We start from the raw sequence: 13,722 nt of genomic DNA, 5'->3' as shown, positions 1-13,722 counted from the left end.
TAAAGGTCACTGCGGTGCCATTATGATGTGCATGACTGTCTCTGCATGCAATCCGTTTAATACACAGGGCTTTACATTCTTAAGCATTTAAACCCGGTATGCATTTGCTATGAATCATTTGGCAGCTATGAAACAGTACAAAACTAATATGAAAAAAAATGTGTGTGTATGTTCATGGTGCACCGACAGCTCCTTCATGTTTAGAGGGCTCATATTCTAAATTTTCTGGGTTTACACAAAATCTATAATTTGTCTTTTTACATTTTGAAATAAAAATATTGTTGTTTGTCTCTTTATAGCTTCAGTGTGAATGAGTAGGACGAGAAAAAGCAGTATAATAACACGCTCCATCCAATCACAAACCAAAACCCACCTTATAGCATCAGTATATGTGGGCGGGGCTAATCTGCTGTAGGCTAATTACATAGACAAGTAAAAGCAAACAGAGTGAATGGGTGGGACTAATCTACTGTAATCGAAATACAAGACAGAAAAAAATGTTAGTGTGAGGGGAGGGGCTAATCTGGTATTGGTTCTATGCATAGATATAAAAAAAATATTCTGAGTTGATATGCTTCAGTGTGAGTGGGTGAGACTAATCTATATGGATGCACATTTTTTTTACATGAATTTAAGAATCAGCTTTTTTTTACAGTTATTTTTTCCATATATTCCATACTGTTTAGACTGGGATGTGTTTTTAATGTTTTTTTAACCATTTTTAAACCATAACTTTATATACTATATCAAACTCTCCCTTAATTGAAAGGTCTCACATGGACAGGTTCCATTTTATACAATATAAATAATCTGGCATGTGTTTAAGAACTTATTTATCAGATACAAACTACTAAGGATGTGCAGAGTAATTTTGGCAACCAAAATGATTCAAAAATTAAAAAAAATTCAATAAGGTGTTAGGTGTACTAAGGAGGTTTCTGGGGATTCAACTGAACTTTTTGGCCTTAATTACTATTTGTCTGAAATCATGCATTTTGCTAACAATTATTTCGTATTTTCACAAATTCTGCAAGAAAACAAAATGCAAAAAGAAAAACAGTTTTGGGCCATCAAGTAAAAACACAAAATATTGTATATCAAACATTTAATTTTTTAATAAAAAAATTCTCTTCAGTTTCAAATTTGGTGCATCCTTACAAAAATACCTTACATTATTATAATGTAAGTTAATGGTTACTTGCTTCAGCAGCCACTCAATTGACCGTATGCCTCATGTGCTTCTGGAGTATCTTTCAAGAGGTTAAATCGTGTTTTCTTTACATCTAGAGGCAACATGCATCACACAACACCCAGCCGTACTGAATATGATTATGAATGATCACTTGAAGCACACCTCAGGTTTGACCTCACTGGATTTAAGTGTGGGTCTGATTGCTTTAAATAACAGACCTTCTATCCTGCCCTTTATACGGATTACCAGCATCCCTGATCAACAGTCAAGCAGCTGTAAGACACGAAGAGAGTTCTAGTTGGGATTTTCTTAATTAAATGCTACAAGACACTTGACACTGGCCTACATTCATGTCTCTGTTATAACCTAACTCACTGTGTTCATGTTCCTGTTATCTGGAGTGCACTTGTAATATCTTGGATAAGCCTTTCTGAGCTATGAAGCCTCTTGTGCAGAAGCCCTGGGCTTTAGAATAGGGCTCTTTTACCAGTTCATTCACAATTTCTATCAGCTTTCCTGGAGGATCTTCAGCAAATGCAAACAACGTGAAAGAAAATGATAAAAGATGATTGTTACCGTAATTAACTCAAATAACTTTTTCTGCCTGATATTACACACCTAAATCTTGAACATTTACGTTCAAGCATTACATAAAAAGGTTTCATGTTTGATAATAAACGTTACTTCAAATTCTATTTGTAATTGTATTAGAAATTTAAAGAAAGTAAATCTGCAACTTTAAAAATATAATGAATAAAATCATAAAATTGCTCTTTCCTGAACTTTTTTATTTTAAAATCAGTATTTTTTTAGTACAAATCAAACAGTTCATGTCCTCCAAACCTTTAGTTTCTTTAAGTTTGTCTAATTTTTACATCTATTTTCAAACATGCATCAAAGAATTTGGGTTGATTCCTGTTACTGATCTAAAATTATTGAGATTTCAAAGCCCTAAAAACATCCAGAATGTAAATAACTTATTTTACTGCAGAAAAAAAGGGTTTTAAGGGGTTTTAAGCATCTAAAGCCAAATTTGCAGGCCTGCTTTTAAGCTGTACATTATATCCAGCTGTCTGAATGTTCATATATTGGCTCCATCCGTATTAGTATACCAAACTGTAATAGAAAATGTAGCAAATAAAGGTGCTAAAAAGAGCTGTTTGAGTGATTTAACCCCTCAGACTCTGACTGTAGTTGAGCCTAAACTTCATATCTTATACCTCTAACAAACTAAACACTTGTAAACCTCATTTCCTGCTCCCCCTACTTTCCTCCTCTATCCCACAATTCCCCCTTAGACCCCTTTTGGCCCTGTCCAAAATGTTTTTGCCTTGAGCTTCTATGTCCTCTATTGGTAAAGGTATTATTTGTACTGTAAGTCGCTTTGGATAAAAATATCCTCCAAATGCTATGTAATCCAATGTATTTTTAAATCTTTTTGCTACACTGCTGTCCAATTTAACATACTTTTCACAGGTCCTAGAATAGAACCTTGTGGCACTCCACAAAACATGTTCAAACAAGCAGTAGGCACATTATTCACAATAGTTTCTGCATTAGGATTAAAACTGAATACTAAGCCAAAAGTTCAAATGGGTTAAAGAATAAATTGAATGTTTCTACTCTGGAATCGCTTAAATATCCCTTAGTGGCACCTTCATTATAAAGAGTGTACTCCATAATACATAGCCTAGAGTTTACTAGAGACAAAATTAAAATTCTCTTTATCAAACAACGCAATTTTAGATTTGACCACTTGTATCTGTAGTCTCTACTATATTCTAAAAAATTGCATTTTGGCCTCCCGTCCACATGAAAATGCAGTTTTTGGCAACTAAAATCACTGAACTTTTGGAAAATGCTGTCAAAAATGAACATTTTTGAAAAAAAAATTGCTTTCATAATTTTGTTACGTGAACAAGAAAACATAGATCATTATTTTCTGTGTTTTCTTTCCTCTTTGTGGTGTTTTGGTTTATAAGGTATCATTTCCCCATACAGGACTAGCGTTTTAATCTCTGTGTGGACAGAAATTAGCGATGCACCAAAACTGAACAAAATGAAAATACTAAAAATAGTTTATGCAGGTTTTCACTGATTTACCATTTTTGCATCACTGCCAAGTACAAATATTTACTGAATATTCTGTTCAATGCTAACCAAAATATATATTTTTAAATAATTCTGGGGGGGGGTGGGTCAAATACATGTGGATGCAGCCTTACACAATCTAGAATTTGACCTTATAGTCATATTTTCCAGCAAAATTGGCAGCAGGATCTCCAGCTGACCAGGGAGTTTTCTGAGAGTTCTTGTCTAAATGGTGGATCACTGTCATCCTCTTCATCTTGAGGGAATATAGTGTAAACAACACTATAAGAAACCCACTGAGATTCCGCACGGGGTCTCAGCAAACAGCCTCTCACTCTTTCACACCGTCACACTTCAGCCCCTTTGGACATGTAGCCTGGGGAGCACAGAGTCAAGCTGTTCAAAGCTTAAGCAAAAAAGAAGACGTTTGAGTTTAAGGATGTACAGTGCTGTGCAAAAGATTTGGGCACCTAAGCAAATTACACTAATTAATTTATCTCAGCAATACGAGTGTTTTTGCCTGAAAAAAGCACCATATATGATTTAAACAGGTGTGAATAAACATAAATACAGTAAAAAGTAACAAGAAATTCTCATTTTAGGTAAGTGTGTTGTATCCTGAGCCAAGCTGTAGAACAAAGTGTAGTTCCACATTTCCCTGGATGTTCAGTTCCATCAGCAGCTCACCTGATTTAATATCAGTAAGATTTGATCTACCAAACCAGTTGTTGATTAATATGATGAGAATTAGAAATAACTCTATTAAACTCAGATGAGGAGAGATTAGGAGATGCTTTAAGGACAACAGTGCTGTAAAAGCTCTGCTTTTTGAAAAATTGCTGTTTGTATTTACTGCTAATAAACACTTACTTCTCAGATAAGAAGCTTTTTCTTTAATTAAAATTCCCACATTTGCACAATACTGTAGATTTTATACAGCAGTACATATTTGTGTCTAAATTCTAGAGGGTTCTTACGTATATTCTTTATAGTGAGGTGGGATTTGTTCATGTACATTAAACACATTATTGGCAAGCGCAGACTTTATTTATTCCCTTTGGTGGATTATAGCAGATCTAGCTCTTGTTAAATATCCAGTAATCCAGACAAGTCAAGATGAGACCACACTCTTAAAAATAAAGCTGATACTCGACATAAGACTTTTCATATTTACATGTTTTTAAAAGATGATTTAAGTATTGTGGTGAAAGAAAGAAATTTGCTAAAGTGAAAAATCTAATAGATCACAAATGTTTCTTGTTTATTTTTTTGCATTTTTCCCTTTTACCTGATGTTAGTGTTTGTGTGTTTAAATGGGTGAACCAAAGACCAAGTTCCCAGAAGTATTCTATTTTTTTTGTTGTTAGAACATTACCTGTTAAGAATTACCTGAATGTCCTATAATTGTTCTGCTTTTTTATAGAGTCATCCATGGTGACTTTTTTATTTTATCTAATGTTGTATATTGTAAAATTAAAGAAGGGTTCTGAAACTTCATAACGTCATATAGTGTATACCCAACCCAACATTAGTGATGGTGTTGCTAATTTTAACCTTATTCTTCTAGGGTTAATTTCAAGATGGCGGCGACCAGAGAACCACCTCATGGTACTCTGGGCATAAACTTTTTTTTTTTTTTTTTGTAAAAAGTTCTCAGTGCCTCATTTTAAATATCTAGTCGACCAAAATTTATACTCATTATCATGTTATACTACATCTCAAGTCCATTTCACACCAGATTTATACTTTCTCCTTCTGAAAACTGTACATCCAAGACATACAAGCCAATTAGAAACCTTTATTTTCAAGAGTACAACCAGACTTGACTTAATTTGACTTGATTTGACTTGACTTGACTTAATACCCAACTTCTTGACTACAGTCTTATAATTTGTCCAATTTTCTTACATCTCTTAAGACTTCTGTTATTGAAAACCAAGATAGTAATTATGGATGAGTGAACGGAGGGGGAGGAGAGAGAGAAAGAGACAGAGAGAGAGAGAGTGTCTTGACTGTGCTGAGAAGCAATTAATCACGGCTGCCGAGCTATCCATTAGGCATTCAAATGTGCACAGATTGGACGTGTGTCCACTTGCAGGTCACTAATGCTGCCCTCCCTAACCACCAGGCCGCTGCCTCCCTGTCTCAGGGGGTCCGGGCGATGGGGAATCCATACTGCCTCCAAAAAGCAAAGAGAAAGAAACTTCAATGCTGCATCGATTGGGATCATAATAAATTTGATATGATAACCTGGACTGTATAAAGGGAAGTATTTAATCTGAGATCACCTCAGCGGAGGATACAATAGACAACAGACAGTGGGATAAAGTTTTTTTTTGTTACATGGTGAAATCTTAGAGGAATGTAAATGTTACAAACAGAGGGCAATGCCAGCATAGATTTGGTTTGGTAGGATGTATAGGTTTAAATTTTCAAAGTGTTCTTAATCTGTAGATACCCAGCTGGCATTTCAACGTTGAATCAATGTTGAATCAAAATTGATGTTATGGCTGAATTAATGTTGGATTTGGTGTTGATTTTGAAAAATGAATCAACGTTGATATGGCAACCTTGTTTCAAAGTCGTAGGTTAAACTTTAAATAAACCATAGCTCGCTAAAATTAACAATAAACTCAAATCACTGTAGTAAAGATGAGTATAAACAAAGTTACTCAACACTACCAATCTGATTTAACATCTAATCTCAGTAAAACTAATAGATGACATAGAAACATGAACAATCCCCCCAGGTATGGTGAAAAATTGGTGCCAAATTAAAAGCAGTTACTGCAAATGGAAATAAAACCACTTTTTCATCAATCTATCCAGCCTGGCTATCTGTCCAAGACTTGCTGTTGGAACTTGGAAACTTCAAATTGCTCAACAGATTGGACCAATGCGATGGTAAATGGGGGGAATTCCTAAACTATTTTAAAGTGATAGGTATGACATAAAATTATAGATTCAAAATTGGTGTGAGGGCCTGTGTCCTACTAGGACGATAAACCAGTGGTCATGGTATAAATATTATAGATTATATTAGAGTAGTGGGTTGTCAGTAGGTTTATACATATTTATATTTTTTCTCCAGCTGGACTGTTTCTGTTGGTGTGATAGAATAATTTGTCGCATTATTAAACTTTTTTGTCAAACCATTTTTATGTTTTGTTTGAAAAAAAAGCTCAATAAAACTTGTCAATCATAAAGAACAGGTTTCTATATAACTATAGAATATCGCAAATAATTTTACATTTAGATTTTTTTTCTTAATGCTTGTATAAAAGCTCAATCACGGTTGACCAATAGCTGACCAGTCAAAGCTGGAAAAAAACAGTGGCACCAAACACTGCACTCTATGCGAATTTTGTCCAGTTCGTCATTAATGGACGCTAAAAAAACGAGGAACGGTGGTCTAAAGAAATCGCGTTAAAGAGAAAAAAAACAACAACAAAAAAAAACGAGCTCAATTAAAAGCGGGCGCAGCCGCGCGCTTATCTGCTTTTGCGCTTCCCAATCGAGTATCGATTCACGCGCTCCATTTAAAAGGGACGCGGGCGGGGAACTGCGCTATCGATCAGCTGCCGGTCGCTGGAGAGAGAGGCTCGAGGGGGGAACGCGGGGGGCGCGCGCGGGCCCAAAACACACGAATCTGACCTTTTTTTGCAGGGAAAAGCCGTCGGAGATCCCCCCATCTGCTGCGGGAGAGCGCGAGCCGGACACTCATCAAAGCGCTGACAGGAAATCGTTGGTTAAGTGTTTGATGGCAGTCCGGTTCAGCTCTCATTCACAGCCTCTGCTTCTGCAGAGAACTGTAGAGGCCCCAGAATTTACCCGTGCGGAACACCGACACACCTGAATCTGCACTAATAGAACAGCGTCCCGCTTTTTAACCTAGAATGTAAACGCAGCAGGTGGTTGTAGATAAATACATTGCAGGACTGGGAGGTTGGAGGTTGGTTTTAATTTTTACAATCGGATAATCAAGATTGTACATCTTTACATGTACACGCTGCCAGAGGGAAATTTTAATTTATATGATTCAATTTTGAATTTGGTATCAATATTCAGAAGTGGATTAGGGCTCTTATGGGTTAGTTATACAGAGCACACTTGTTCTACAGTACCTCATACACCATAGCAGAGATTAGCAATCTTGTATTTCAAATATATTTTTGAAAAGATTTAGGACATTTATTTTCTTTACATTATTATCTTCTGTTTTAATAAATAGTATGTGGCCCCTTTCAACCTTACAGCATCTTTAATATTAAACATGATGCAAACATAGTATCCTTGTATTTAACTTAAGGAAAATTTGTGCAACATAAGACAATCACTGACACATAATGAACTATTTCTTTACAGGTTTCTGACAGAAGCAAATACAAAATTAAACCTACACGCTAAAAAAACAGAGGTATGATATAAGTGCTTTCTTGTACTCACAGGTACACTTTTCATAATTGTTCCCTCAAATGTATAATATTGGTCTTTACAGGGTCAGATCTGTTTTCTCTGAAGTACAAATCTTTCCTAACAGCAGAAAGAACAGATTTGTACCATTTAACCAGCCAAAAGGTACATTAAGTATCACTGTACTAATACTATATACCGTATATTTTAATTATATATTTTTTTTATAAAAGCCAGACCACTTTGGATCATCAAGTTCTTGACACATATTCTGTTGATGATAATGTTTAAAATCTTTTTAATCTTTCGTAGTACAAAAATACATGGGTACCACAAAAAGACACTAAAAGGTACTTTATTATACCTCAATATAAGGTACAGCCCCTGCGGCATGCTTTATACTCTTTTAAGTACAAATCTGTACTTATTTTTCTGGACAAAAGCTCTACTGAAAAACATAAGTGTTGTAGTTCAATTGGCATTGCAATCACAAAATACAACACATTTTACAGTAGATTTAATGCATTTTAAATGTGTGATGTTGTATCTTTGTGTAATAGATACGTTTGTCAGACTCTTAATACCATAATAAAGTTAGTCAGTAAATTTAACAAGTGTATTTACATCATACTTTTCCTTATGTTTCTTTAAAATTTCTTTCAATGCACCCAATGGATTGTCTAAATAACCTCATAAAAATGTAAAAACTAATAAAATCAAATAAACAAACACAATGTTCTGTCACAATATTTAGGCCTTATCTCTGTACAATAAGGGCTGCTTACCTGAATAGACATTAGGCCTAGGACTCAATAGAAGAAACTGAATATTTAAAATCGTAATTGTTTAATCCCAGTCTTTAGAAACCGTCTTTAAGAGTCTTATTTATGTGAAACTGTTCTTGTATGGCTTTCAGAATCTATATGCTCTATACTCTCTCTCTCTCTCTCTCTCTCTCTCTCTCTCTCTCTCTCTGACCGGAGGGTGACGATAACATTAGTGTGATGTGGTGAACAGATATGCGGTAATGGCAGTGTGATAAAAGACCATGATTTCAGTTAACACCCACTTGATACAATCAGTGATCATTAAATAACTGCAGGGTGGATTCAGGTATTATAGGATATCAGATCATAAGGGACAGAGTGTGTTAGGTATAGCAGGGCATGCATAAACAGAACTATAAACAAAACTTTATTCAATATAATACAATAGCAGTAGAAGTATTTTAGATATTGGTTTATTTTATATTTTAAATATAGTTTAAAGTGTTTTATGAGAGTTTTATAAGACAGTGTGTTAGGCATTATCGGTTAATGTGTTCAGTATTATAGGACAGTGTGTTCAGTATTATAGAAGTGTGTTAGGTGTTGTGGGACAGTGTGTTCAGTGTTATAGGACAGTGTGTTAGGTATTACCGATTAATGTGTTCAGTATTATAGGATAGTGTGTTAGGTATTATCAGTTAATGTGTTCAGTATTATAGGACAGTGTGTTAGGTATTATCGATTAATGTGTTCAGTATTATAGGATAGTGTGTTAGGTATTATCTGTTAATGTGTTCAGTATTATAGGGCAGTGTGTTAGGTATCATCGGTTAATGTGTTCAGTATTGTAGAAGAGTGTTAGGTGTTGTGGGACAATGTGTTTAAAATTATAGAACAGTGTGTTTGGTACTATCAGTTAAATTAAGTATTATAGAACAGTGTGTTAGGTATTCTCAGTTAATGTGTTCAGTAATATAGGGCTATGTGTTAGGTACTATCAGTTAATGTGTTTAGTATTATATAACAGTCTGTTGTGTCTAATGTGTTCCGGATTATAGGACAGTGTGTTCAGTATTATAGAAGTGTGTTAGGTGTTGTGGGACAGTGTGTTCAGTATTATAGGACAGTGTGTTAGGTATTATAGAAGAGTATTAGGTATTATCGGTTAATGTGTTCAGTATTATAGGACAGTGTGTTAGGTATTATTGGCTAATGTGTTCAGTATTATAGGACAGTGTGTTAGGTATTATTGGCTAATGTGTTCAATATTAAAGGACAGTGTGTTCAGTATTATAGAAGTGTGTTAGGTACTATCAATTAATGTGTTCAGTATTATAGGACAGTGAGGTATTATTGGTCAATGTGTTCAGTATTATAGGACAGTGTGTTAGGTATCATCGGTTAATGTGTTCAGTATTGTAGAAGAGTGTTAGGTGTTGTGGGACAATGTGTTTAAAATTATAGAACAGTGTGTTAGGTACTATCAGTTAAATTCAGTATTATAGGACAGTGTGTTAGGTATTATCAGTTAATGTGTTCGGTAATATAGGGCAGTGTGTTAGGCACTATCAGTTAATGTGTTTAGTATTATATAACAGTCTGTTAGGTATTATCGGTTAATGTGTTCAGTATTATAGGACAGTGTGTTCAGTATTATAGAAGAGTATTAGGTATTATCGGTTAATGTATTCAGTATTATAGGACAGTGTGTTAGGTATTATTGGCTAATGTGTTCAGTATTATAGGACAGTGTGTTAGGTATTATTGGCTAATGTGTTCAATATTAAAGGACAGTGTGTTCAGTATTATAGAAGTGTGTTAGCTACTATCAATTAATGTGTTCAGTATTATAGGACAGTGAGGTATTATTGGTCAATGTGTTCAGTATTATAGGACAGTGTGTTAGGTATTATCGGTTAATGTGTTCAGTATTATAGGACAGTGTGTTAGGTATTATTGGTTAATGTGTTCAGTATTATAGGACAGTGTGTTAGGTATTATCGGTTAATGTGTTCAGTATTATAGGGCAGTGTGTTACGTATTTTGGGGACTATAGCCTATGGGTTTTGTGAGACAGTGTGTATACATTATATGACAATATGTTGGATATTACTGAACAGGCAGAAAAGGATAATATGTTTGGAACTACACAAAAATGCATTTGGCAGTAGGACAGCATTTTCTTGATAATGGGACAGTGTGGTAGGTATGATAAGAAGGTGTGTAAGTCATTATTGGACAGTGTGTTAGGTATTAAAGGACAGTGTGCCTGCTATAGGTTAATTTGCAGGGTCAGTGTGTTAGCTATGATGGGTTGATCTATTTGACATTATAGGACAGAATTATAGGAAAAAGAGTTTCTACTAGGTATTTTAGGACAATGTTTTGAAACATCTTTTAATTTTAAATATAAATTTTAAGGAATTTTACAAATGTTCTTTGTTTATGTTTCAGCAAGTACCAACCATCAAACCTGTATAGACACTCTTCAAATATAAGCCACTGCCTAAAACAAGTCACTGCTGATTTACAAATGGGAATATGAAGATGGGAATATACAATTTTACAGCCCTAAAAAAAAGAGATATATCTTTGTTAACAAAGACATTGTTTATACAAATAACTGGAAATTCAAGGAACCAGCAAAATACTTTAACGGTTCTTTGGCCGAATAAATTGTTCTCAAATTTTTCAAAAGGCAAAAGTGAATTCCCTTCACTATTCCCAAAACCTAGGATACCTGAATCCACACTTTACTCAAAGATATTGGAGACTTTTATCTTTAGGAAAAACTCACCGGCCAGCCTGAGCGCGGACATCCTCTGGAACTCGGGCTCCTGCAGCCATTTCCACATCCTCCTGAAGGTCTCTCTGCCGGACTTGAGCTTACTCCAGGGCTTAGGGTTGCGCAGCAGGTCGGACAGTGTTCCCTGCGAGCGGCAGAGGATCCGCTGGGCGAAGATGGCCTGCGGGATGCTGTAGCGCTTCAGCTCGGCGGTGATCCGCTGCGCCACCTCTTTGGTGTTGATCTCCTCCACTTGGCTCCCTCCTCCACCTCCGCCTCCTCCGCCGCCGCCTACGCCGTGGCCCACGCCGCCGACCACCGCGTGCCTCTCGCGCTCGACCAGCATGGCGGCGCTGGCGGCCTGCGCGTGGAGGTGCCCGTGCGGGTGCATGCCGTTGAGGTTGGAGAGGACGGCGTGCGCGCCACCGCCTCCGCCGCCCAGGCTGCGCGCCAGGTGCTCCTCGCTGCGCGACAGCATGGCTGCGTGCGGCTCGAATCCGGCGGCGCTCGCGGGGCCGTAGGCGGCGGAGAGTGCGTTCTGCGAGCTATGCAGCGCGCCCAGCCCGTTGGAGAGCGGCGAGAGCGGCGCGCCCATGCCTGTCACATCCTTGGGGTAGTGGTGGCCGTACAAGTTGCCGACCAAGCCGCCGGATGCTCCGCTGCCACCGCCGCCGCCGGGACCTACGGGACCTCCGCCTCCGCCGGGGCCGCCGCCGGGTCCTCCCGGGACGCCGCGTTCGTCGCGCATGAGCGTGAAGCTGCCGCTGACGTTGCCTGCGGTGAGGCGCTGGTGCGCGTGGTGCGGGTGCGCGTGGTGCGCGTGCGGGTGATGCGGGTGCGCGTGGGGGTGAGCGTGCGGATGGAACTTGTCCGACACGGTGGAGATGGGCGGCAGGTGCTGCAAGGGCGCGAGCGTTGTGTAGGTGCTGGACAGGCCCATGCCCGGCTCGCACATGCTCATGGCGGCCGCGTGCAAGTGGCCGGTTAGCGCGGCCGCGTCGCTCCTGTACTCGCCGGCTCCCTCCAGGATAGACGCCATGCTCGAGACCATGGCCGAGCGCCCGTGCGACACAAGGCTGCGGTGGGGCGGCGGAGGGCCGGGCGAGGGGCGCGAGTGCGCCGCGGTCATCAGATCGCCCGCTGCCTGCGCGTGCGAGACGCCGTGCATGTTACTGAGGTTCTCCATGAGCTCCATGGCGAGAATGAGAGAGATGCTGCCTTCTCGCCTCCCTCCCTCTCTCTCTCTGTCTATCCCCTTTCTGTCTCTGTCTGTCTCCTTCTTTCTGTCTCTCTCACTCCTTCTCCCTCCCCCTCTCAAACCAAAGCTTCTTCTTCTTCTCAACAGCAATCCATCGATCAGTCCAGCATCACGCCGCAAAAAGAACAGGAGGAAAATAGAAAGAAAAAGAAAGGAAAAGAAAAACAAAAGAAAGCGCCGCCGCCGCGGAGAGCAGCAGCAGTAGTAGTAGCAGCTGTAGTAGTTGTAGTAACGCTTCTGCCGAGAGGCTCGAGCGCCGCCGCGTCCATGTCCGAGCAAGCGGGAGCGCGCGCGCGTGCGCGTCTGCGTGCCGAAAGAGGAGGGAGGAAGGGAGAAGACAAAAAAAAGCGCGCGCTGTCCGCGGTGCTGAAGTGTGAACCGTCTTCCTTTTCGCGCGAGCCCACGTGAAGATACAGAAAAAAACCACCTCTTCAATACTAATGATATCATCATTATTAAATGTCATAATAATGTCATAACTTGGACATCATATAATGTCTACATATGTAAAAAAAAATGCCGAATCTTTTTTCAAACTGTAATAAATGTAGAACATACACTTTCTATTTTCACTTTAGCTCCAGAGCTGCCCTTTTAAACACACCATGTCAATATAACGTCACCCATTCAAAAAATATTTTTATTCTCTGTGCCATTTACAAAAATATACGGACAACATTTCTCCCAAATTCTAAATAAAAATATTGTCATTTAGAGCATTTTTTTTTTGCAGAAAGTGAGAAATGGCTGAAATAACAAAGAAGAGATGCTGAGATGCCGACCTCAATTAATGCAAAGAAAACAAGTTCATATTAATAAAGTTTTGAGAGTTCAAAAAGCATTATTTGGTGTAATAACCCATGCATCTTGGCATGTTCTCCTCCACCAGTCTTACACACTGCTTTTGAATAGCCTAATGCCACACCTGGTGCAAAAATTCATGCGGTTCAACTTGTTTGATGGCTTGTGATCATATATCTTCCTCTTATTATCATATTATATCCCAGAGGTTTTCAATTTGCTTAAAACAAAGAAACCTATAATTTTTAAGTGGTCTCTTATTTTTTTCAGAGCTGTATTTAATAATAGGACATACACGTGTATAGGTGTATGACAATGTAGGTCAATACGTTTCATTAACGCTATTTAGCTCTATAGGAGTAAAGGGAAAATGTAATTAAATTTGTTTATCTAAACATAGGTTTAAATCTATGTA

At 38.3% G+C, this 13,722-nt stretch overlaps 1 protein-coding gene across 1 annotated transcript in view; it reads right to left on the bottom strand.

Moving 5' to 3' along the window:
* Nucleotides 1-12,766, bottom strand: part of onecut3b (one cut homeobox 3b) — a 44,105-nt gene extending 31,339 nt beyond the window's left edge. Inside the window, exon 1 of the mRNA XM_049479017.1 lies at nucleotides 11,261-12,766. Within this exon, the coding sequence (XP_049334974.1) occupies nucleotides 11,261-12,443 (1,183 nt within the window). The 5' untranslated portion in view covers nucleotides 12,444-12,766. The remainder of the gene's footprint in view (nucleotides 1-11,260) is intronic.
* Nucleotides 12,767-13,722: the final 956 nt, after the last annotated feature.

Source organism: Astyanax mexicanus, chromosome 4 (assembly GCF_023375975.1).
Source record: "Astyanax mexicanus isolate ESR-SI-001 chromosome 4, AstMex3_surface, whole genome shotgun sequence".
Classification (NCBI taxonomy): domain Eukaryota; kingdom Metazoa; phylum Chordata; class Actinopteri; order Characiformes; family Acestrorhamphidae; genus Astyanax; species Astyanax mexicanus.
This window is presented reverse-complemented; position numbering and strand designations above follow the sequence as displayed.